At 40.2% G+C, this 27234-nt stretch overlaps 1 protein-coding gene across 3 annotated transcripts; it reads right to left on the reverse strand.

The window, feature by feature from the left end:
* Positions 1-1102: 1102 nt before the first annotated feature.
* On the reverse strand, positions 1103-27233 carry PPM1F (protein phosphatase, Mg2+/Mn2+ dependent 1F). Of its 3 annotated transcripts, XR_015774211.1 has the most exons (8): positions 27032-27233; positions 17370-17503; positions 13663-13862; positions 12380-12568; positions 11078-11221; positions 10089-10182; positions 8494-8985; positions 1103-2201 (listed from the first exon to the last, which is right to left on the reverse strand). XR_015774211.1 is itself a non-coding variant. In XM_005524589.3 (7 exons), the coding sequence occupies exons 1-7, from the start codon at positions 27205-27207 to the stop codon at positions 8609-8611; spliced, it is 1311 nt and encodes a 436-aa protein (XP_005524646.1). In that variant the 5' UTR covers positions 27208-27233; the 3' UTR covers positions 1103-8608. The 3 variants fall into 3 exon arrangements, 2 of the variants coding, with proteins under 2 accessions (XP_005524646.1, XP_087921037.1); XM_005524589.3 differs by having other exon boundaries at positions 1103-8985; positions 17370-17500; XM_088064911.1 differs by having other exon boundaries at positions 1103-8985.
* Between the last annotated feature and the right edge of the window lies 1 nt (position 27234).

Below are 27234 nucleotides of genomic sequence, written 5' to 3' on the forward strand. Positions count from 1 at the left end.
CTTGTGCTCCCTGGTGAGCCCAGTGAATCAGAGGCTGGAAAACTGTTGCTAAACCTAGTCAAGCAAATCCCCAGCCTACACTTTTCTGTGAATTTGCTGGTTTTTTTAGAGATTATTAAAAGTGAAGTTTCACCCCTGCAATTCTTGCTGTTAAAAAAATAAAATAAAAAAACCAAAATACATTTAGAACCATGAAATGGATGATATTTTTAAGAGACTTGAGGCTTGATCTGAAGTAGGTTCAAGCATGCCCACAACATCTTGACCAAAATACATCTGATGACTCATTATGGTTATACTTATTTTTGTATTTCAAGAAATCCTTTATCTGTTTCTCTGTGATGCAGCATTCTGGGTTCTTGTAGACTTTCATTCTCTTCTCTAGGATAAATACAAAAGCATTTAGACAAACTTCCTGAAAGATTGCATCTCTCACATCCCCTTGTTAAACCTTGCCTTTTGTCAAGTGTCCCATCTCTGTCCTGCAATCCTTATGTCTTCCTCTTCTGAGGATATGAACACCTGCACTTCAGAAACAATCACAGGTTAGCTTAGCTTCCAAGCCTTACTTGTATTTCAGGTTACTATCCCTCTTAGAATTTTCTCTGTGTTTTGTAATAAATTAGCCCTAACATACTCCAAGAATTCATGCCCCAGCCTTCCACTTCAATGGTCAAAGACCACTTCTTTAAAAAGTATGCAAGTAAATAAATTGTCACCATGTCTGGCTGCAACAGGGTCATTCAGATCATTATCCTGTTACTGCAAGACACAGGCAGTACACCCCACTTAACCTGCATCGTCACTGTGGTCAGCTGGGAAAAAGAAGGAACAGATCAAATCAATGAATTAGAAGTACACAGTCCTGAAATGGTTTCAGTAACATTCATCTTTTCAATTAATCACACTGTGTAATCCCAAGGATTACTTCCTTCTAGTGCTTCCACTGATCTCTTTTCCCAGAAAAGCCCTATGGAAGATGGTAAGGTGGTGAGACAGGGTAACCACTCAAAGATGTGCAACAGGACCTATATGAAAAAAGTTGCAACATGAGGTATTTGAAATATTAGAATGAAATAGATCTTTAAGAAAATAAACAGTGTTTCAAATCACTATACTTTATTAATACTTCAGAACCATTGGATCCTACAGTGGCAAGTTCTTATCCCCACCTGTTTCCAATCACTGTTTTGAAACATTTTCTTGCAATATGCAAATAGATACATGAGGCACTGTGTGAATACAAAAGTGACAGTAAAAAAAATTCCCAGCAATTAAACCTCATGCAATACATACATATAGAAAAAATACAGTAACGTAGCATAATACACACAAGCACTATTAGAACAATCCATGTAAATGAATGTACAATATGCATAGCATTTAATGATCAATGACAACAGGTTTTTGACTTGTGCATAAAACCAGTCAGCTTAAATAAGAGTTTTAAGAGACTAGATAACTGGTTAAGCCACAGCTTATAAAACCTGCTGTACTGCAGCTTTTCTGCTCAGGGTCACAAGTGCAGACAGCATACAAAATAAATAAGGACTATGATTCTACAAAACTTGGCTAAGAGCTCCTATTTCAAAGTCACTGGCCCTCTTACTTTCATTCAAGGTTCATCAGCCAACACAGTGGCAAGAAATGTGCCTAAAGAAACATATCTGCTCTTGTACTATTTTAATACTGATAAGAAGATATATTTTTAAGTCAGCAGGAGTAGTTACAGAGGTCTCACTTACCACTCCTCAAGCACAGGCTGGCATTACAGTACAGGGCAGACCCTGAAGAATGGCACTGACTGAGAGGTTGCTGAGCCTCAGGCTGATGCTGCTGCTCCTATCCTGACTGCTCAGCCAATTGGGGCAGGAGAGAGAGCTGGGGAGGGGAAGGAAGGCAGAAAGTTTTCCCCCCACTCTCAACAGTGCAAATGTTTGAAAACACAAACAATCTGCAGGAATAAGGAAGGACAAAGACAAGAATGTTTCTGAAGTTCGGTAATCAGGGTGAGAGCTATTGTTACCTGAAATAAGCTTAAGTGTTCCTATGGAGTACGATACAAATAACAGGATTTTCTTCTTACATATCCAGTACTGGTCCATGCCAAAGCAATAGTTATTGTAGTCTTATCTTCCTAGCTGACATGGTTCTTTTTACACTCTTGGTGTTGCAGGCCTCCAAAGATCAGACCAAATTCACTATGGACACAGATGAAGTGAAAATTACAAAGTGGTAACTAAACTAACTTAACAGCCAACAGATTTTATAGTTTAAAAAGCAGCATTTTGGGGAGGGAGAGAGTGACAATGTAAAAGGACATAAAAGATAAAGAAAATTGGGAAGAAAATAGAGAGGACACAGAGCAAAACTGACTTTCAGAAGAAGAAGTTAAAAGTCAAGTCATTAAGTTAAAGGAACTTAGAGTTAAAAACTTTATACTGGCCTTTTTTTTTGTCAGTATAAAGTTTTGACCCCAAATAAAACAAATATCTTGCTATTATTAAATACACTGAAGAAAAAAAAAGTGCGAAAAACAGACAAAGAAAGCAGCATTAATCATGCAATATTCAGCTGAATGCCTTTTCACAGAGTTATAAAGGGCACCACAAAAAAAAAGGAAGTATTTTTATTGCCCTGAGAAGGTCCCCATAGGATCACCCTGGTTTCCTACCTATTATATCTTTATCCTTGGACATCCAAAAAATACCATCATTGCTTAGGTAAAAGGATAAATAGTTCCAGGCAGGAATGATGGTCACACATTTCAGCTCTATTTGCCAAAGCAACGAACTTTTTACTTGCCTAATGTATGGCCTCAAAAGGGATAAATAACTTCAAGGAGTGATCCACTGGATCAGGAAGGACCAATGACATTCCTGTGCATGGAAATCCAGAACCATTTAATCAGTAATAGCTTCAGTATTTGATATATTAATATCTCCTGGAAATTAGTAATCAGGTTTAACAGTTGAAAGAAAATTCAATAATCAGAATCTAGCTAGTCACAAAGCCCAGATATATTTAACTTCCTAAGGAGCTGAATGTATCTTGTCTCTTCCACTAAAGAGCACATAATAAGACATAAAACTAACTGAGAGGAGTTTGTTATCAAAATAAAACAGACATTACAAAACAGCCAAATTAATTTGCTTGAAACAGTGGTTTTCAGCCGACAGCACACTGCCAACTCTTCTAGGCTGCTTTTTTTTTATTCCATTGTTTGCATTCCAAGAAGCTTGAAAACATTTCTTTTCCTATTGATTTTGTCCTCCTCTGCTTAACAAAAGCTGCATCTTGCTAAATTTTCGATGTGGCCAGCACAGCTGTCCCTTCTTTATTTTTGTGTGCACCAGCAGCAGCATGCACAGCTTGGAACACACATTAAACCAGGGACACTGATACGCTTGTGAGTGTTCAGGTCTGATGGGTCACACCAAAATAAAGGTTTAAGTGATTCTCTGGAAGATTTTGGTTTCTGTTCCATGCAGAGATAAGGTTATCTGTCACAAGAACCTACCAGCTCATTTTAAGGCATTATTTTAACAAGTGTCTATGATACATGCTCAGAGGAACAGTCTCTCCCTTCAATTCTCCATTTGTTTACTTCTCAGCTGACATGACTTACGTAAGTAAAAACAGCTTTAAATTAAATAAAATCCAAGAAATATATTAAGCCCAACCAAAATACATGCAGAAAGCATGTCTGGCTTAGCTCTTAAGGGCTGTCAATGCTGCAAAGCAAATATTCCATAGGGCTGGCTGGTTGTTTGGCTCCATTTAGTAACGAAGAGAGGACCAGCCTCTCAGTTTTGGTGCTGTTTGAAAGGTTATGATGAGCTTGGCAGAAATCTCCCTGGTCTCCAGCACTACTCAAATGCAACCGGACCTGCTATAAATTTGTGTTTCGGGAGAGTACATAACTTCATGCAGATTGGGAAGTTCTGCATTCATTTGAAAGTTGATTTTTCTCCTTCTCCAATCCTCCCTGGGTGGAGTTTGCTCATCAGAAGGGTTTGCTCCTCAAAAAGGGGGAATGGACCATTTTTTCCTAGTAGGAATCTGTCTGAAGGCACAGACCCAATTGCAAAAGGGACAGTAATAGAACTAAGCAGGAAAATTTAATTCAGGCTTAACCAGAGTTAAATTATACATGAATCATCTGCAATCTGCTCTGTTGTGGCTAACATCCCCCCACCTTCTCCCTAAAGCATTTCCTTGATACTTCAATACTGTAAGACTAAAAAGAGACAATGGCTGGTGCTGCACATTGAGTACCTGCATCCACAGGAATACAAATAATTTAACCAACAGAAGCAAACTTGCACTAAGAGTAGAGCTGGAATATTAACTTCAACTTCTTTGTCTATGCCCTTTATAGATTGAGGGTATTTGCTGCTCATCTTTTCTGCAATGCCATTCACAAATAACATTTACAAAAGTTTTTAGCCACTTGTTTTGGAAATACCTTTTTTAGGTTAGTTTTTCAAGTACTTAGGTTAATTTTAGGTGGGGTTTTTTTGTTTGTTTTTTTTTTTGTCTGGGAGGGAAGCTTCAACCCCAAAGAAGTGATCTAAAGCTATCAACTGAATATAGGTTTTTCAGTGCAATCAGCCAAATTATCTCCAGGATGCAGAAAGCAAGAGAAGCACTTTCCCCAACATCTAACAAAAAAGTGGAAATTTTAGTGGCTCCTCATGACAGAAGGTTAATGACACTGGAAATGCTTTGTAAAAGAGCAGTATTGCATCTGACTTCAAATTAAGTGTCTATTAAATGCTATTAAAGTCATCACTGTGATTAACACTACTCTGCTGCCAGCACTGCTGTAACCACTTGGTGCCCAATTATTCATCCTGCAGGGCTCAACCATCCCCTCCACTCATTAACACACTCCACAGTTACTCACGGCAGCACTTGCACAGTGACCAGGAACTGCAGAGGCTGGGTGCTCCCTCTTAGCACTACTTTACCTGGGAGGATGTTTGGAAAAACCCATTTAGGAGCATTAGCTACCAAGGTAGCATTGAGGGGTCACAGTAAATCACCTTGGACACTTTCAGGGCTATTTCTTCTTTGGCTGTTTGAAGACAGAGTTACCACAGCTGAGCTCTTTCTTTTTAATGGGTGTGTTTCTAACTCTTTCAAGCACTGGTATTTCACTCTAAAGAACTGACATTTGTAGCTCTATTTTCCAGCCCACTTCCTTTTTAAAATAGGCATTAATAATACTTAAATGCATTCCTGTCTCTCTCTTTCACTCCTCCATCACTCAGAGGGTGGATTTTACTTAATCTCCCTCTGTTCTAAATTTTTTTTCCATGTTTCTATCATCTGTATTCTTAGGGAAAAAAAGCCAAAATGAACCCCCCCAACAAATGTTATTTGTAAAATTTTAATCTTGTCTCTGTCATACCCAGAATATTCACTGTCATAGGTGTGTGGCTTGGAAGGAGAAGATGGGGAAAGGAAGGGAAGGTAGAAGCATGAATAAGCAAAAAAGGTGTTGGATACCCACTAAACAGAACAACTGAAGCTAGTTTCCAGTCAAAGAACAAAAGAATTTAAGTGTGCTCTATTTTAAAAATTCAGGCTCCTTTAAAAAGCAATTTTTCTTCTGCTGAGTGCTAAAATGCAGTAGCAGACATTCATTTGGAGTCTAGTAAGGCATGAAAATTATTGAACATTTGTCTTGAGTCCTTCAGTTAATTTCTACAGCTTCCCCCCAAACCATATTTGGGATTTTCCTGCAGAAGACACATTAGGAATTACTTATTCTAGCGATGGGATACAAACTGCCTTTTTTGACCCATTACAATTTCTGTTGACCTGACCAGACTTTTCAAAGGTAGTAAGAAGTCTGAAAATGAGAAAAATACTTTTAATCCACATTGTAATTTGAGTTCTCAAAGACTGTTCCTATCCATTTACATCTCAAAGAAATGCAGCACTATGTCAGTCAGAATGAATGCAAATGTAAGGGAACTGCTTTTAAGAATGCAGAATTTCTTCCCTAGAGCATTGCTTGAGAATTAGATTTTATGATTGCCACAGACAGCTTTCTAAAGGCCCATTCCACTTAGCTCTCATAAAACAGAAATTATCAAATCTGAAACAAAAAAGGATATTCTCACATAGATGCAAGCAACCATCAAAAGAATTAAGACTTCTTTCCTCTGTAATGCAAATCTGCCCAGAAAGGGTTGAAAAAAAAAAAAAGAACCATTACAAAGAGTTTGGCTTGTTCAGTCCCCTTCACCTTTAAGGAAATTTGACAAATTTCAGAAACTAAACCATATCATGAATTTACCAACATTTCATATCTTCCTTCATAAATACAATAATTTTTCCTTCTCCTGATAACCCTCAGATAACAATGAAATCAAACAATTCTGCATGATTCTTACTATATTAATAATAGAACTATTTCCAAGACACCAAGAGACACTAGTGGTCATCAGGCTTTAGGATAGAATTGAGTATCTGGCTAGAAGTCAAAGAGAGAGGAGTTGATAAATCCAAGGGGATTACTGAACAAGTCTAAGGGCTTCCTTAACTGAAGAAGGTTCACTACAAACACTGATGCCCACTCCACCAGGCTGCCATAAGGGAAATCCTTCCCCATATATTTTAAGACAGAAAAGCTGCTGTGGCAAAACAAGGCAGTCACTGTCTGAGCTGCTGTGAGAGAGGTCACTGAGGAGTTCCTACGTTAAAAACTGTAGGATCATTCACAGGAATTCCAGCAAAAGCCTTGGGTCACTGCATCATCCCACAAAGGATCCAGAGACTGTGGACATAGTGCTGCTCTGTTCTTCCTCTGAGCCATTCCAGCTCTTCTACCTAAACTTCCTCCCCAAGCAACATTAATGCTCACCATATTTTAATCAACAGGACTGACATATTGCAATGACATGTGCTTCTAAATGTGGCATACAATCTTGCTGCCAGATGCAAAGCACTTTTTGTTTAGACACTGAAATTAATAACAAATTTACCATTGAGCCTTCAGATCTTGTTGAGTCCTGCTAGCCAGGCAAGACAAAACACAACCACAGGCTCTAGCACATCATGAATAGAGCAGTTGTGTAACACCCTTACATATTCATTACAATTCTTTCATCCTCTGAGCTTTGCAGTTCCTTAGAAAGTTATTCAGACCCAAGAGGTTCATGAAGTGTGCCAAATTAACCTTCAATTAATAAAGAATTGTGACTAAACTGTTTCTAGTTTGTGTTACTAAATTTTCTTGTGAAGGCCAAAAGTTACTTCTTTTTAAATTAAATAATTACTCAGATTGTTACTTTATGATTAAATCTCTAGAGCTTTCTGCACAGGGCAGGGAGAAAGTCACAGCGAAGCTTTTACTATAAACCACAAGATTTGGCAACAATGAAAGATGTTTTCTTGAAACCTAGTTACCACCAAAATAATTCACAAACTGAAACATTTAAGTACATCAATGAAAACAAAAAGTCACATTTTAAAAATTAGGAACTGGCTCACCAGACTACGATAAGCAGCCAGCAATCCTTGGGTGAAATACTTAAGGCACTTGAGGGTAGTCAGTTTTTTTTACACCAGATAATAAAGACAGAGCCACTTTAAAATTCCAGTTTAAATAAAAACCACAACAAAATAAAGTAACACTGCAAAACATTCCTCCAAATGTGAAGTTCAGAAAATTAACAAATAAACACGATAAAAATAAATTTCTCATCTGCTGTAGTACACAAAATAGTGGCAGGAAGAGCACATTTACCTGCTTGAGCACACAAACTGTAAACATCTCTCTCAAATACCACAAGAGGGGATCTTTTCAGGTTGCCAAATAGCCAATGAGCATGTTTGTTAGGGAGACATAATCCAGTGCAGTTAAATATCAGATTCCAGTTTATAAGCCAGACCATCCCAGAAAGCAACTGATTTCTATCATTTTTCCTGGGATATTTCTAGCTAGTTTTTCTGCTTTTCTGGAGACCCAGTTTTATTTTCTCCTCTCCATATACACAAATGTTAACTCTTTCTATTTGAATAAAGAGGCCACATCATTCTTGTAGTATCTTTGGTACAAACCAAAAGCACCTTACACAGCACACTGGTGTCACCCAGTCCCTGCACCCCAAGCCTGTTCCTACAGAACACACACAGGAAGAAGCTTTTCTTGGTGGGGACAGCTTCTCCCCTCCACCTTCCAAAGTAACATCACAGTTAAGTACAACATACAGTGCTCTTTCTAAGCACTAATTCAAATTTTCACTCAGGATTCATGAAATGCATATTTTCATCCATTAGCTTATCCCTATATTATAGTTTCTTACCACTTCCAGGACAGAGGGATATGACCAACAGCCCTGGGACACACTTTAGTGTCTGCTCCCAGAGATGAAATAGCTGTACAAATCTTCACATCTGCTCAGTGTTTTTTGAGGGGAGGGGGGGAAAAAAGGGAGAAGGAAAAGACAAATGGGGACTCAGTAAAAGGGATCTTGCCTTTCTGTTCCACGTTTGTCCATCTGTCTTTTTTCCTGATACATTTTGCCCTCTGTATTAGAGACTTCTTCAGTGGAAAGCAGTTCCTTACATGAACTTACTTGAACATTCTGGACTAAACAGATTCTGTCACTGCCTCGCAGCTGAGGCAGTTAAAGGGTGAGCTCTGAGCATCACCATCAGCCCTAGGGCTCTTAGAGTCTCTGAGACAATCTGCCAGGATGTCCTGAGGATCTCTCAAGAACACCACCAGAACAGTGATGTTGTCACTGGATCCATTTTCCTTGGCAGCAGCCACCAGTCTCTCTGCTGCTTTGAGCCCCACTCCTTTAGTCTGCATCAAATGATCCAGGACCAAGTCTACAACTTCGTGGGGCTTGATGGCATCAAAGAATCCATCGCAGGCAAGGAGCAGGTAATCTTCTGAGCCAGTCAGCTCGAAGGAATCTCCATCTGCATCACCAGAGACATAGGGCTTCTGGCAGATGTCACCTGAGACAAACAAGCAAAGCAAAGGCTTTTTTACTTTAGATGTAAACAGGTACTTCTTTACACACCAATTGCTTTTACCATCCTCAAGGACAGCCAGATCATGTTCCAGAAGTACCTGATGCAGGACAAGAGTAGACAAAAACCATGGAATAAGCATGGAAGCCTTTTGTTTCTTCAAGGATGCTTGGAACCTACCTAAATCCAGTGGGTTTCTAAGGAGTTACTTTAATTTATGCTCCCCTAATTTTGCAGGGAAAATAAGGAATTTATTCCCAAGTTTTTTCTCTCAGAAACACATTTGTGCAAGGAGATAGTCAGGCCTTCATTTTGCAGATGTGCCTCCTGTACAGCCTTCAGAATACCATGAAAATGTGATTTTTCTCACCTATCCAGATATACATCACAATGCCCAAAGAATCTGGTCATTGTGTTTAGTGTATCAGTTTTGTATGGACATAGTTACCAAACATGGGTTGCTACTGATCCAAACAGCATTATACAAATTCCATACTAATCTGCTCCCACTCATACATTTATCTATTGTATTGCCCAGGGTTTTTTCCTCTTTTTGCCCAAATTGGCAATTAGCAAAGTAAGCTTGTTTAATAAGATTGTGAGAATACTACAATGCCCTAAACTGCTGGATATTGAAGGAGAATGCAGTGATTTGACTTAAGCGGAAAGATTCACAGCCAGGAGAAAGATACATTCATATTAAAGTGGACAAAACTCCCTCACAATTCAGATATTTGAGCACATAAAAAGGCTAGACAAACATTTACTTCCTCCACTTTTACAAATTAAATGCTGCATATTTGTTTACAGTAGTTTAGGCATTTACAGAAAGCAAAATCTTAGTTGTAGAAAAAAAATCAGGACTATCATGACTAGTATGTAAAATAAAACAATATTTGATGCTCATGGTAAAACCAATAAACTTATGTAGCTGCAAGCCATGTAAGTCCCTGCCTTATGGGAAAGGCAGCAAGTTGTTTACTATTTGTTTGATGCTGAACAAGACACCATTTACAGTAAACAGTCTCAGGTGGTCTGTTTCAATCAATTTTAATCCGAAGTTTACTGATTCTGATGGTTTATCTCACCAATTGCTCTGGAAACAGCCAAGGTACCATTAACCCTCCAGCAGTCCATGTAGGTTACACAGCCACCCAGAGTCTCAATCCTTGCTCTCTCATCCTGAAAAAAAGTGGAATATATTTTGTTCGCTGCTCCAGCTTCTGTATTTCTACAATGAATATAGCAAACACACATATCAGAATCTAGCATGGAAACGTACACACAGGATTACTGGAAACAAGCCACTACTTTCCATCCCTGCTATGGCTTGTCCACAAAAAGGCAGAATTCTCAAGTTTTTGTATCATCATATGCTTTTCCATATGGATGAGTAAATTTTCCTGCCACTTCTTCCCATTCCATACAGCAATTGGGTGAATGTTCAGAATGAAATACATGATAACTAAGCTAAGTAACAATGGTCTTTGCATTGATACTCCTTTAATGACTCAGTTATTACAAATATTTATGCAATGAAGGCAAAGGGTCATACAACGCCAGCTAAACTTGCTAAGTCCCCATCCAATTTCATGGAATAAAATATCTGGCTATTTAAATAGATAGGAAATGCAATGTACTTTAAGCCAGTTAGGCCAGTAGATTAGCATTAGCTTTTCAATGACAGTACTGCATATAATGAAAGATTTGCATTATGGTAACATTTTAAATTGCTATTAATCTCAAATTACTAAGATATTTTGTAAAAGGCAGATTTAAATTCACACACAAAAATCCTGTGAAAGTCTTAAATTACTGCAAATTTTGAATAGTCTGAGCAGGAAATGAAGTCAGGACTATCAGTACCATTCATTAGTACTTCCAAGTAGGTAAGGTGTAGGGATCACCCTGTCAAGACACAGGAGTGGATGTAAAACAAGAAATTGTTAATTCTATGCATCTTAACATACATATGTAATTATGTAAAGCACCAAACACTTTAAAAGGCTTGACTCCAAAAGGTTTCAAGAGAGAATTTGACATCACACTCAAGAGGAAAAAAACAAATTAGACTTACTTCTCTTTCTGGTTTGTGAGGTTCCATTAACGTCACAGCTTTCCCTTGCTGCACCAGCATCACCTGAGAGTCCCCCAGCCATGCTATGTGTAGTTTGTTCCCTACAATCAATGCAGACACACCTGTTGTGCCACTCCGCAGCTTCTACAGAAAGAAAACAGGTGTGTCAGGTGAATATTCAATATATGGATATATGTATTGCCATATATCCTAGTATTCAATATTAGGATATATGGCAATATTGAAAACTTAGGTTTAATCATATTAAATGCAGTAGATTAGACCTGCTAATCCTAAATCACATACTTGAAAAAAGGTACAAGATAGAAGAGAGACTTGAAATAAACTATTTATAAACATATTTTCTAATATGCAGATGATTAATACTGTCTCTTATATTCTTCCTTCTCTTGCTATTAATTCCAAAACTGATCTAGAAGACTAAAAGCTCTGTTGTTTAAAACAAAGACATGCAGAAAAGCAAGAGGATCTGGATTTCAGTAGAATGAACATTTCACAAACAAACACATCCCTCCAAGCTCTTTCACATTCTCTACCACTAGCATCTACAGATATCTTGCTTCACACAGATCTCCTTACCCTTGGGTATTTAAATGAGAATGTCAACAAAGGTTGTTGTACATCTAACTGTCCTAGATTCCCTGTAAAGATTAGTGAGAGTCAGATCTTATGAAATGCTGGTCCCTCTTTCATACCTCATTGACAGAAATGAAGACATTGACAACTAGTACTCCCACAGTACTGGTATAATAAGAGTTTTCAAACAGTGTAATGTGGATTTGAAGAAAGAATGTACATTGTAGCAACTTAATACAAGGTTTAATCAATAGGTTTAATGAACTGAGGAGTCTGATTTAAATCCGAGAACACATTTTTCACTTATAATCACCAGTGACAGTAATGGTGGGACAAGAAAGAGGAAGATAGCAACCGTATTATCAGGAAGAAAGAAATCTCTTTTCCAGGTCAGAGGTAGGACAACAGAACATCTAGAGGCTGCCTGGTTTAGACAAGGAGGCACCAGTATTCTCTCAAATAACTGATATATCAGAATCATTTAAATCACTTTAGCATTTATTTTCAATTACTCATCTTGAACTCCCAACCACTGGTTTTCCTCAAAATAATTTGATCAAACAAAACCTTCATATGTAGCATAATTTCATAAAGAAGCCAGTGATTCAAATAAACTGTACTGTCAAAGTTTTCTGAATAATACCACATTGTCCAACAGTTCTCAGTGTTATTTAAATACAATGGAATTCATCTCTACCCACTCACCTCTCTTTTGGCTTTGAAAAGAAACATTTCATCTGTCTTCTGGAAAGAGCATTTCAAGGCCTCAGCTGGATTCTTAACAATCTCTTCATGTAACCCAACATTTACATGTAAGTGGGTGGCTGAGTAATTGGCAGCATCCACTCCACCATGGCCATCAAACACCGCAAAGTAAGCACGATCAACGTCATCCTTTTGCAGGGAGTGAGGGAGAGGAAGACATTCATGTTCAAAACCAAAATAGCTCACAGACTGGTACCAACAAGGAAAGTTTTTTTTATTCTGGGCTTTCTTCCATACAAATGGCAATTAAAGTCCATTTACATATGTACAAAATGGATATCACATCTCAACTCCTGCAGGCCAATTACTTTTCTTTGTTTGCTGTTAGTCACTTAATGTCCTTCAAAATAATCTGGCATTGAAGCAGCAGACTGCTGGTTATATAGCCCTCCAGCAGTTTCATGAACTGGCACTTGTACAAATGCTGTTCTCCATATCATAGAACAGTTTGGGTTGGAAGGGACCTTACAAGACCATCTAATTCCAGCCCCTCTGCCATGGGACGGACACCTTCCACTGACCAGGTTACTCCAAGCCTCTCTCTTGTAGCCCCTTTAAGCACTGGAAGTTGCTATAAGGTGTCGCCAGAGCCTTCCCTTCTCCAGGCTGAACAACCCCAGCTCTCAGTCTGTCTTCACAGCACAGGTGCTGCAGCCCTCTCACTATCTTTGTGGCCTCCTCTGGACTCACTCCAGCAGGTCCATCTCATTTTTATGTAGTGGGTTCCAGAGCTGGACACAGCTCTGTGGGTGAAATCTCATCAGAACAGAGTAGAGCAGCAGGTTTCCCTTCCTCAGCCTGCTGCCCTCACTGCTTTTGATTCAGCCCGGGACATGTTTGGCTTTCTGGGCTGCAGACACATCGCACTGAGTCATATTGAGTTTCTCATCAACGAGCACCCCCAAGTCCTGCTCCTCAGGGCTGCTCTCAATCCATATGTAAGTTGTGTCAGTCACAAGAACATTTTAACTCCAGCAACACAACACTAGGTGAGCTTTCTATCTTCCTATCTCCTAACTTATGACATAAATCCCAGAGTCACAAGATCCTCCCTGCATCACTTCTTTATCAGGGCAGTAGTTGGCCCCCAGCAATCTGAGTAACTTAGTCCTTGCTCCAGTGCACATACAATAAATGATCAGATCATCCATCACCAGGGCCCTGTGCTTACAGCAATATTGCAAAGCTGCCCAGCCAGCTCCCCCTGTTGTGTCCAGACTCACCGAGAGACCGAAGAGCTGGTTGAACTCCGGGAGCAGGACGTGGCGATCCTCCATCTTGCGCCGCGTGTTGCGGATGGCATGGATGGACACCAGCAGGAAGCGCGTCAGGGGCCTCAGTGGTGGCAACTGCTTCTGCCACTCGAAGCACACCTCCCGCAGCTTGTTAAAAAAGCAGCGCTGCAGCGACTCCCCATCCAGCACTGACAGCACAGAGACAAAACAGTAAGTGCTGTGTCCCACTATGACCCCATCTTTTGGCCTGTCCTTCCTTCGAGTTTCTTTCCCTAAGCTACGTACACGCTGCCAGCACCCTGCCTTTACAGGTTCTGCAAGAATTAAAATGAGGTCTTGAGAATAATGTGGAGAGAAAGTTGCAATGGAAAACAGTGTAACTTTAAGGATAATAGGAACTTCTTTACTTGCTAGTTCTTCTTCAAAATAGAGGTTTATGAAGCAGGTGATTACATTACAAGAATCCTAACAAAGACCCCCAAAAATCAGACACAAATATTATTATGTAAGTAAAATTAGTAAGATATGGTGGTAGGAGTTCATACATACTGAAAAATAAAAGGGAATCATCAAACGGGCAGAAAAACCTTCAAGATGAGATTGCTGTTGCCTTGGACACAAGGGATGAAAAAGCACTGGCCTGGCTTTGGGTCAGGTTATGTCCTACTGAACCACTTCCACTGAAACAGCAAGGAAGTCTGAAAATGTTTGCTGAGGTCAATAGCTCGACTCATAGTTGAGCTGAGCAAATTAGAATTTTAAGCTGTTATCTTTACCTTTTTAAATACTCGTGATTGTAGGAGCTGCAGGGACAGAACACTTCCACTACTCTCCAGCTTTGTCATTACAGAGCAGAACTGTAAACAACTATTGGGCATAGCGTGAAAAGCTCCAGCTAGACACTCAAATCCTTTTCTGGATAGATCCCAAAGACCAATTAACCCAAACTTGTTCATCAGACTGAATGGCTTGGGGCTTGGCGTTGTGTCTAGATTTGCAACACAGTATCCCTCTAAACAGGTAACAATATAAAGTTTTGCTATTTGAATAGGAAGCCTGCCTCAATGCTAAATCAACTAACTTCAAAACACACTGAAAAAGATCTATAGAGCAAAAATAATTTGCTGGTCACTAGTGTATAATCTAAAGAACTGCAGTACTATCTTGCCTATATCTATTTTATCCTGACTCCTGCTAACATTGCTAGCGTTAAAGCTTCCTCAGAATTCCTTTCTATAACTCCTGGTTCTAAAGTTGTTTTTTTTCCCTCAGCAACAGTGGCTGGCCAGTTTCAAATGCATCTTTCGGCCTGGAGAATTGAAAACTTAAATTTAAACACACACTTTTGATTAGCAGCCACTACATACTAACCAAAATTACTTCTAATTTGCTTAATATGTAGGTGTTAATGGACAAGCTATAAAAACCTTTAAATATTAAATCATCCCATACAAAAAATAACAAAATAGGACAGCATCTCAGACAGCCTTGCCTACAGCTGTTACTTTACATATCTGTAAATGTCTACACTAAAACTGACTCAAAGATACATACTGCTGTTTAAATATTAAGCTTGTGAATTCTGACAAAGAGTTTAGTACCTTAACAGCAAAAAAGGTTCTGCAGTGTACCACAAGCAGTGGTACTCACACGTGCACACACACCCCCACTGTTGCTTTTACATAATCACTTCTCTTTCATTCCAAGAATGCTTTTTTTGGCTGATTTATTACTGCAGTGCAGGAAGAGAGTCCATACTGTGCTGTAGCACGAGGAACAGCTTTCCTTCTAGTTGTACAGTTAAAGTGATGTAATAGCAATTACAAGATAAGGGAAAACAAGCACAGTCCAAGGGTGCAGAAAAATGAACACCTTTAAAGTAGCTGTTCCTTGCTGAGATCAGGCAATGCAAGTACCTGAACAAAGAGCAGATTTCCATCCTGTTCAATAGGGGAATGAATGGTCAGTAGAGATTTGATCTAAATGGCAATGGTGACAAGAATGAGCAACCAAAATAGACAGGAGTATATAAAATGGAAATTAAAGATGGTTTCAACCATCAGAACAGGAAGGGCTCCAGGGCATATGTCAACAAGGAATAGTGAGAAAGAATGTGAACTAGTTCAACATGAAACTCATCCAAGGACTTTCCAACTGTGTCTGTACTATCTTAAAAGCAGACTCCAGTCCTATCTTTATGGCCTTCAGAGTAAAACAGCAGCCTGATTATTCTACAAATGTCCCCAATATATAGTAACCAAAGACATCAGATGCTTGTGACCAAGAAAACATCCGTGTCCTATCAAGTTCTTCATTACTCCTTGTTTCTAGACATTATTTCTTTATTATTCAGATAGGATTAATTTTGGTTTGTGGCCCAAGATTTACATAAAACACAGAACTACAGATTACAATCCTAGGCTCACAAGTGTATAGGATTCATGTCTTACATTACTGCTATAGTTCACCTCAAAGATAATTACATGGGACTCAACAAAGAGTCCGCAGCACAGACTGCAGGATGCTCTGATAACAGTTTCCAACTGCTTTGTGCAAACCTACATAATTATCCTAGGTGAGTAACAATATGCTGCCTTTGACTTACCTGTAGAGGCTACAGTGACCTGGTCACACTGAATTAATATATTTGCCAGCTCCCCCTCAAGGCAGAGTCCTGCCTCAGGTCAGGCTAGCTGCAGTAAGTGAAGGCCACAGGCATTAAGGTGAGGGATAACATAATCAGGGTGCAGCATGACTTAATTAACTGAGTTCCCCCTCCTGCCGTTTCAGACCTGGACATGAATGCTGAAAGAAGTTTCTGGGAAATGTCATATCCTGATCATTGCACTACTCTGTTTGGAGCACACTGAAGTGTCTTTCAAGCCATTCTAGGGAAATGGGAGGGTGAGTGTTTTCTCTTACAGAACAGACTGGTTTGCCTAAGACATATCTTTTCCATTTTTATCTTCTACTCTGCCTGCATCCTGCTCTATTTAAATTTCTGGCACTGGGACTGAAGGTTTGGTGAAGTCTAATGTTAAACACTTCAGCACGTAAATGCAGTAGGACCATCTGTTACACAAGGCACAAACCCAGTACTCAGACACCAAGGTCTGTTCTCTCTCCAGTTCACTCCGGAGAAAATACAGGCATCAGGTAAAAGATATATGCAAGGCTCCTTTTCCCTCAGCATCCCACCTTTATAGGTGAGAGTGGGAAGAAAAGAAATCCTCAATAGAGACTACTGAGCAACTTGTTGAGAGAAAGATCTAGAGTTTCAGGATGTTCAAGATGTGGAGAAGTCAGAATCTGGCTGCCAAGACAAAAGCAAGATGGTTTATATGGGTGCGTTTAAGGTGTTGGTCTGACTGTACAACAACTGTGGTGATGTCAATGTCAAAACACAGGAGTAATTAGCTAAGGTCACTCTACCAAAGGGAAAAGGACACACTCCTCCCTTTCAGAAAGCCAATCCACAGGATCAATCAGGGCTCCAAACACTGTGTTTGCATTTTGCCCACAAAACTAGCACAGCTTCCTTTCGTCCCACAGATACACAGCAAAAGCAAATCAAGTTCCATTCGCTGCTGCTTGCCAGGCAGCCTAACCAAATAAATCTGGGAAACATTTCAAAACACTGAAGTCTTCTGAAAGACAGCCTCTGGGAAAACCACAGTTGGAAGAAGTATACTTACAGGTGAATCTTTCCTCATCTCCTTCTCCCTCTGTTTCCACATTTTGCAGCTTAAATTCAGTCAAGTCTGTTTGGAGAACTTCATCAACTGCAGCATGGATCAATGATGCTGCAAGAAGCGGTGAAACATCTCTGCTGGTAAGAAAAGGAAGGGAAAGCAAAATAGACTGCATTAGTTTAAACTGAGCTACAACCTCGCAGTGTATGGCTGGTAACCTCAGACTTAGAAATCATTACACGATAATACAAACTTCATTAGTAAACTAGTAGAGCAAACCATATGTTCAATATTTATTCACACAAATCTTTAGTAAGATCCTCAGTTAGACAACTGCTTTCTCAAGAATGTAAAGAGGAAGAAGTGCATGAATCATATTTTCAAACTGTTGCCTCACACTCCAGTCACAGATGGTACCTCTCTCTTGAGCTCTCAGATGGAAACTGCTACCTTCAATTCCAGCCTCTAAACATACACATTTTGTTTCTACTCACTACACAGCATTTCTTGTTGCAGTCAACAATCTCACCACAGACAGTAGCAAGATCTCAGCATTGTGGTAGATGCAAATCTCTAAAAAAGTTACTTGGAACTCTCCTTCCCAAGAAAAGTCATGCTTAGTGCTAACCTCCAGCCCTTATCATTCCGTTTATTCTGACTGGAAGTTTTCCAAAGAAACCACCCAGGTAAAAGATGCAAAGAGTTGTGACTAGGATGAGAAGAGACTCCAAGACTTGTGATTTAAACAAAGCTTTTAGGTGGGCATCTAGAAGACAATAATGCTACATGATCTGCTCAACATCTCCTGTTCATTCAATGCTTTATTCAAGCCACATGCTTCATAAGAAGAACACACTTGCTATAATGGTTTTAGATCTGTAAACGAATAAGTCCCATCCAAATCCAAAAGGCAGCTACTATAAAATAATTCCTATATTCACTACAGTCTCATGGCAAGCACTAATAACTACAGTATAAAACACATGTTTCAGCCATTTTCTATGAGCACAATGAAGAATAAGCAACAACATCCATAAAAAGCCACTTTATCCATTGTTCATGGAGTGTTTGACTCCCACACAGTATTGAATTACACAACCAAAGCAAGTATCACATTAAGGCACCTACAGCAAGTCAAGGACAAGACTTTGTTTTGCCAGGAAACATTTAGAAAGTTCTGCATAAAACTGGTTTGCTGGGGAGTATGAAATGGTGGAAGCAACTGGTCTGTGATGTTGCTCAGCAATGAGCAGCTTGTGCGTGCAGAAGGGCAGGGAGGGGAAGACTGCAGGGTTTTAGATCCCAATGACAACAAGCTGAAATGCATTTTGCCATTGTGCTCCTGAAAGAGGGGCCTTGTCACATCCTCGCAGCCGTGTATGAGTACCTCCCATGGCAGCAAACAGAAAGCATTGTGTCAGTCAGTAGGCTCCAACACAGGCCTGCTTTATGCCACGCATTCTGTGGCAGTGACAGCCCAATTTAATGAGTTATTTCGGTACTTCAAATAGATGGCAATGTGTTAGCAGTCCTTTCAGTGCTAGCTGTAGTCATGTCACATCAAGGGAAAACAGAATGTGACTTTATTTCTTTTTTAAGGCTAAAATGTTTAGGGGAGTCAGCTCCTTTCCTAGCTCAGTTAAAGTAACAATGCCTGCTTATAACAACTCTGACACTGACAGACAACCCTTTAAAAGGTCAGGCAAGAAATACACCCAAAACAGATTTTTGGAGGGCAGGGGGTGCCGTATCTTTCTTCCTGTTATTGTTTGCATAAGAGAAAAAGAAAGGACTACAAAAATATAAGCCCCACAAACAAGGTCAGATGTGTTGTTGATACCGCTGAAAGTCAGAAGCTTTAGTCAAAGCATATTTCAGCTCCAAGAATAGAGACAAGAAACAAAAAGAAAACAGCAATGCATTTAACTGCACAGTGAGAGCCACAGCTTCAGACATCTTCAGAATTTCTCTGCTATGCTGGAGGAAAAAATCAAATCTCGCCTGGGTTCACAGCTCAGCATCAGAAGAGAGCTTAATACTTTGATTTTAAACCTTGTACATTTCTGCTTTCCAGAGTCCAGGATTGCTGAACTGGGTCCATAAAAAGCAGCTTAAACAAAAGGAAATCTACTAAATGCTATAATGCACAAGTCCTGTATAAACCTCTGCTTCCAGGATGCCTGTAAAAAAGAAAAAAATTATGAATTACGTCACATCCTTCAACTTTTTCCAGCTGCCACCCAGTTCCTAAGAAGGAAATTCAGTGATTCCTCAGTACTGATATGCTTCATCTTTGCTTCCTAAGTATTTCCTCCCCTTCCTAATTATTTCCTCCCCTTCCAAAGTTCTTCAAATCTATAAGAAAGTGGTTACTTATTGGGATTTTGTTATGCAGACAGCAACATCAAACAATTGATTCTGACACACTAAAAAAAGATAAAGACTAAAAAATTACCATACCTATTTAGTTCAATTTCAGTTCCGAACAGAACATATTTGTGATTACTTTATTAACGCTTTATTATCACATTACCATATTGGCAAGACTGGTTTTCACTTGAGCTCAAGTAAATGGAGCTCCAAGGAATGGCATCTTTCATTCAGGTTCAGAGTTCACCAGTTCTAAGTTCACTTTCTAAATCAAAGATTTTAAGAGTTAACAGAATGCATCATTAAAAAACAGCAAGGACTGCTGCTTTAGTTGTGAGCTACAAGGTCTCACTTGGCTGGAGAGTATCTGGAAACAGCCACAGTACCTATGGCAACCAGTGTAAAAGTAACCTACTGCAATTATCATTGAAGACTTCAAACATTTCCTGTAAGCAAAGAAGAATGTCACTTATTGTTAAAATCTTCCTTTCAAAGAAGCCCAAGACACCCTGGTGATGAGCTGAACCAAGCATAATTTAATCTCCATGAATCAGAAGGAACACTGTAGTTGTTTCCTAAGTGGAAAACCAACTGTATTGGGAAGAAGAGGAAAGCTGGTGGGGTGTGTCCCATGCACAGGATGCTACTTTAGGGGAATCTTAGAAGAAACATGTTAGCCCCATTTCTCTGACATACAACACTAAACACTCAGCCTCAGCACACACAGACTAGTAGTAAACAGACCATGAATTTCTTTGCTGCAGGCTATTTCTTTGCTAACATAAAGGGTATGTTTTGACCATAATTAAAAATATTTCAAGAGAATTAAAGCATGTCGTAACAGTGCAGACGAGGCATCATAGCTTCACCAGCAGCTGAAGTCAGATCAACAGTGGCTGGAACGTGGAGCTCATATCCTCCAGCAACTCACAGTAAAATACAAGACTCGTTTCAAGAACCTGAGTATAGATAAAAGAGGCAAGTTAAAGCAATACCTATACTAATAAGATGACACTTAAATTTATTTGCCACCCTCCTTCTTGAAAGATTCTGGACTACTGGGCACACAGTACTGGTGAAAGGAGCTATGCAAAGTTCCTGCTGATATACCTCTGGGCCAAAATAAAGTTACACACAGAAGTAAAATGCAATTATGATATTTTGCATACTTTAGATTTGGCATAAGTTACAGAACAGAACTTGCTTCTCTTGCTCACCTTGTTTCTCTTTTGCAATACAATTTAGTTATCTATTTTATTTCATTTCAAAAGACCAACTGTCACACTACCACAGTGGTGTCCAGCTACAGTGTAATCATGTACATAAGGACAATCATAAGACTGTTACTGATCCTTTTAGTACCAGTCTTCAGAAAGAAAAAACCCAAAATATATACATGCTCTTTTGTAAGCCAAAACACAATAAGGTAACCTCTTACTCGTTTTTATTTTGGTCACTAAATACCCAGTACACTTGCAGCAAGTGTTGCAAACAAGTCACCAGCTCAAAGATGTTCCCACCTCTTTTCCTCCTCCCTTATTTTATTAAAAGGGTATATTCAGAAGTCTTGAGCAAACAGGTTTTTTGGTATGGGAGAAGCAGCCAAAGGTCAGGCCACCACACCTTGGCCAGAGCCTCAGCTACAACTGAACTTTTTACAAAAGCTTGAAAACAAAACAGGTGACAGATTCCTGCAGTGCTCCCTGCCCAGCTTACAGTGGCTTTGAGGACACAGAGTAATACAGCAGATAGCAGACTCCAAAAAGCTGCTCCTTAGTACTGGGAGCAGAGGAATGAGTTCTGTGGCACCTTGGAGGGTGGCACACAGCCTCTCTAGGAAACAGCAAATACCCCATGTTTACACAAAGACTTTTGCATTTTTTTGCATCTTTTGCATTACCTATTTTGCAAGCAAAAGAATTCATATTCCCCACACCCCAAATGCACACATTCTCCCACAGTACTGTCAGAAAATCTGTTTACATAAAATAAAGCACAAGAGATTACAATGGTCCTGGCCAAATATTGATCACTTATCTTTCAGATTTTAAAAAAAGTGACATGATTTTGTTTCTAGACATTATTACCAAAGTCATGGCAAGAAGGCAGCAGTGGTACTGCAGGCCAGAGCACCAGTGTATAATCCTCTTTTCCTTTCAGAGTGTGCATACACACATGTTGGGGAGAAAGAAGTGCTATATCTGAAAGCACAAGCTCTAGCACAAAGCAGCTGCAGCTGCCTTATGTCTAAGGGAAGATGTGTCCCTGTTTGCTCCATGGGCTCTGTAACAGCCAAAGATCACACAGAGCACAGCTCTGCCACTGCCAGCTCAGGGTGTGTTTCTAGCATGTTACAGCTCTGTCAGCAGTGGGTTTAGTGCAGATCTGCAAATGCCAGCAGTTCTCCAGCAAATGAAAGATCCTCTCACACTGCCAAAATAATAGCAGGTCACAAGTTTCCTCTTAAACAAAAGCTGCTTGTATTCAGTATTTTCCCTCCAAACTGCTAGTTTTATTTCCCTTTCTCTTTTTATTCTTATAATCAACTACAGAATGTTTCCACTCAAGCAGCTTTAAGCATTAGCATTTATTAGAGCACTACCCAGAGTTACCAGGGTGATGGTGGCCAGAAAAGTACAAGTATATATCCACTAAGGAGAGAACATCTGACATTCTACAATGCACAGGAAGTTGTTTCGTGTGCTAATGACATCAGGTCATTAAAGGAGATGAGCAAGAGGGAATCAAAACCAATACATAAACAGTGCCACACACAGAATTTCCATCTCTTATGGTTACATGAAGCAGTTTTTTCCCCAGCTTTTCTTATGAAACTACCAGAAGCAGCAGCTTTAGAATCCAGAATCCATCTGTTCAGGCCCTTCAGTCATTACTGAACAGTTTTTACACAAAATGTGCAATGAAGAGTCACCTGCTACTCCCATTTCATTCTCAGCAGGAAGAAAAACCCCACAGCAGAACAGGAGAGGCTTAATTCCACAAAAGCCACTTTTCAATTAAGCCCTAAACACACTGTTTTAAAATTGAGTATTTATCCTGAAACAACAACATTAAGGGTGTTTCACACAGGTTATGAGTAAAATATGCAAACATGTTCCAAATCAAGGAGAAGTGCCAGTGTATTACATCAAATTGTTCAAATTAGGAATCGGGAAGTAAGTTTTAGGGAATTTATTAAAAGCAGAGGTCAAAGTAGAAAGTAGTTTTCACAGAGGAAGAGACTGAAGAGCGTTTTAAAAAGAGATTGGGAAATCAGAAGCAAAATAAGATTCTGTTCCCCCTCCTCATACTTAAATCACATTAAAACATCAAAATATCAGAATTGCTGAATTAACTACTCTAAAAGAAGGAATACTGGAAATAAAGACATCAGGGCCACACCTTGGTGTAAGCACTACAGTGTAAAGCACAAAGACACAAAACAGGATGCTGAGGCAACAGCACATCGCTTGGGAGGGGGCAGAACAGGAAACCCAAGTCTCTCAACTGTTATTGTAGGAAATCTCCTCCAACAGGAAGGCTGCAGGAATTTCACATTGTTCTTTGGATATGTCACAGGATGGCCATAGAAGTTTCAGCTCCTATCAAGGGGAAGATGAAATTTCTATATCTGGGGGTCTGTTTTCATCTCATATTCTGCTGCAGTGAAAGTCAGGAATATTTCAGGGTAATTTCTAAAGCTTGGGAAGTAACTAATGGCCATTTCATTCACATTCACCTGTTTTCATAGATTACCAGAACACAGTAATATCCCAAAAGTGTATGTTAATTAAAATTCTGCAAAACAATATTACTTATGCTGCTTTGATTCTCCAAAACGTTATTTATGTATTTAGCTGCAGTTAGCAGCAGGCAGTTTCATCAATTTAAATGAACTATTCAAGTAGAAATACCTGCAAAGCTTCACCAGATTAGTGATTTAGAAGCAAGGCCTGCCAGAGAGCAAAATGGTTTGCAGTTGTTTCACTATGGTAGCTGCATTTGTAGAAATTAAAATAATTCATTTTAGATTAGGACATTCAGGGATTAGCCTGATGTATCCAGCTGCTTCCATATAAAAAGGTGTGCGCAGCCTTGGAGGAGCAAGCAACAGCATTCAGAAACTCCTTGTTGGACCTAACCGAAGTTACTTCTTGGCCCATTCTCTTCTCAGCAGAAATCTTGATCAGTAGTGGAGGAACAACATTCCTCATTGCAAAGGCACAAAGGTTTGTGCCTCCAAGCAACTGGAAGAACAAGCTAAACATCACCATATGTTGTCTCATGAGCCAAGGATATTGCTGGGCCTTTATTGCCTATGGACCTTGATTGGCTTGGGCCCTTCTGGGCATGACCCAAACATCTGTGCATGTGTGAATTAAGTACCTGACAACACAGAAATGAAAAGCAGAACAGCAGAACTGAGTGTCAAACTTGATTCCCAATAATACTTTGATCTACAAAGAAATCCTTCATCAGTACTAATCACCATGCAAAATACATTCTGTGATGCTGGAGTGTTAGAGAAATCTCTCACTCAGGAAAGAGAGATCAAGCAACAATGCCAGAAGCCAGCAAGGTACATCCAATAACACCTTCATAGTGTTAAATCTACATAGAATAACACAGTGATATTTGAGGGTGTATGTTTTTCACCGAGTCACCATCCATGTGATTGGGATGCTGCCATGACAGCACGCAGATGGCTGGATCTCAACTACAGTGACCTCCTGCACACTAATCTGGCATCATTTCTGCATCTTCAACTTTTATACAAACATTTAAATATCTTCTGATGTCAGTCCTTGCCCTTACTCTTCCATTCTTTAAAATCTTTAACATCCTTCTTTCTCTTATTTCCTTACTATTCCCTCATCTATTTTATTGAGGATTCACATCAACAGAAAAGTTTATTTAGCCTTCAAAGCTGCACTTTGAATTGATCCACAGAAGCAAACATGGGGGGGATAGAAGTAATGTTGGCAATTTCTCACACAATCAGAGACTTCAGTTTTAGTTCCTAATTACAGGGGTTATAAGAGGAAGGCCTGCAATTTCAAAACACAAGATTCCTGTCTTGGCCTTGGGCTGTATCAGTCTTTTTCTCCACATGCAAGAACTTTGCCTACCCAGCAGGAAAATGCAGCCTTTTTGCAACTGCAAGATGAGGTTTCTCTTTGTTACAGGAGTCAAAAACTTAGCTAAAATTCTGCAGGGATCCCTACATTTGACACTTCAGGTACACTACATTACACTCAAACTCATGGCTTCACCCAAACACAGAGCTGCCTGCAGCCAGCCATAAGAATCCATAAAAACACTTTTCTTATCTATTTTGTTTTTCAAAAACATTTTGTGAAAAGAAGAATTAATAATTAGATTGCTGTACTTCAATTCTGCTTTACCTTTCTTTAAGCTTTCTTTCCTTTTTTTTTTTTTTTTTTTTTTTTATTGCTAGCTCAGGACTTGGGCAGCTCCACAAGAGAGGCTGTGGAGCCAAAACTGGCTGCAGGGCAGGTATGTGAAAAATGAAGCTTCCGACACTGGCAGGCTACTCTCTGTGTAAACACCAGGCGTGACAGGTGAGGTGAAAGTATTGCAAAACCATCATTCCTCTTCTGTTTCTGCTTGTTACGGTGCCCAACAGACAACAACAGAATGTCAGCAGATGCGCAGCTCAGAAATACTGATTTTTAAAGCACTGCAGTTGGAGTAACACATCCCATAATTCTACATCCTTATACCTTCCTCTCTAAATCAATGGTAGACAACATCAGCCTGGCCTGTGTGGCACAGTGGGTGCCATGTGATAAATATTTGTTCAAGACTGGCATTACCCTGTTCTTTAAAGCACTCACCCAGAACCACTCTTACTCCACAGAGTTCAAAGATTCAATGCCTGTGATGAATTTGCAATCTCGCTGTGGAATGCAACAGCTGTGTTTTGTTCAAGAGCAATTTATTCAAAGCACAACTAAATAATGCAATGATTATCTGGGCCTTTTTAAACTACAGAGTAAGAAATTGTATTTCTTTGGTATGGATTTCTCATCTTCAGATTTAAGCACGCCGTTTAAGTAAGTGATTTATGTTCATAATCATCTCTGTAATGTGTAGGAGTAACTTGATTTTTAAGGCAAACTTCCCAATTTAAATATCTAAAAATCACCTATACACTTTCAATGACAACAACAAAAAATCTATTTGGTATTCATAAATTCATCAGATGATAGTTAAAAAGGCAAGTAATTAAAATCACGTTTACTATCTATCAAATTCCTCTAATAACCAAGTAACATTCAGCATATACCAAACCAGAACCAGTCTTCTCCACACCCCAGTACCACAGCACAGTCTGATCACTACTCACGTTCTTTTAGACCATCCACAATCCCCTGTTCCTGACTCTTAAAAGCAGGTTAGCAAAGCAGATTGTGGTGGAAACTTCATAACAGCTGGAGTGCACAGGCCCTACTGCTGAAGTACAGTAAGAGAGTGGAGTATCAGGAGACAAGAAATTGGTGGGAGATAACTTGTTCTTGATGAAGCACTAACTGGCCAAAAGAAGTAAGTAACATTCAAATTCTTATCAGTATTAAAGAGGAAGTCTAAACTGGTCAGGATGAAGGTTATGAGGATGCAGTCACGGGATGGCAGAAGCATCACTGAGGCGTAGATGTTCCAGCAGTGGTGTGACTATAATCCTGAAGTTTTAAGAAAACATCAGCTTGATAAACCCACACAAGCACGTCCCACTTAGGAGTGCTGGGGAGCTGAACATCAGTGGAGCTGGCTCGCTTCTTACCCCTGGCAGCCCAGCGAGGCACCTCACGGACTCCCTCCCGCCCAGACTTCCAAGCTGACCCACACAGGTGCCCTGAGGGATCTGAATTCACGCTGTTGGCACTCCACCACAGGAATCGCGCTAATTGCGGGCTTGCAACTGAATCCGTACCGAGAGTGGGAGAGGAGTATTTTTGAAAAGCACACACAAACAATACTATGAAGGCACGGGGCCGAAGGCCTATGGCCTGAATAGAAGCATACTATTACCGGTCACCAAAAGTAATTTAGAAAGGGGAATAATAACAAATAGGTCTCTAAACCTAAAATTCTGTGGAGACGCTGAGGGCTCTCCCCCGCCCCCGGCGGGCCCCGCGTCAAGAGGAAGCGCCTCCCGCGCCTGCACCTGCTGCGGCCCCGCTGCCGGGCCGGCCCCGCTCCCTCACAGCGGCCGCCAGCGGCGCCCCGGGGGCAGCCCGGCCGGACCCCGGCCCGCCCCGCCGCCCCCTCACCTGCTGCCCAGGAGGCTCCTCGCTCGCTCGACCAGCGCGCCCGGCACCTCGGCCCTGCTCAGGGCGCCGCTCCCCGCGGAGCTCCACGGCAGCGGCTCCCCCGGGCCCAACGGCGCCGGGAAGTCCCTCAGGAAGGAGCTCAGGGGAGCCGCGGACGGCTCCAATTCCAGCGCCATGGCGGCGCTGCCCGGCCGGGAGGGGCG

Source organism: Pseudopodoces humilis, chromosome 20, assembly GCF_049639895.1.
Source record: "Pseudopodoces humilis isolate 2021_Gansu_Grassland_sample_001 chromosome 20, ASM4963989v1, whole genome shotgun sequence".
Taxonomy (NCBI): Eukaryota; Metazoa; Chordata; class Aves; order Passeriformes; family Paridae; genus Pseudopodoces; species Pseudopodoces humilis.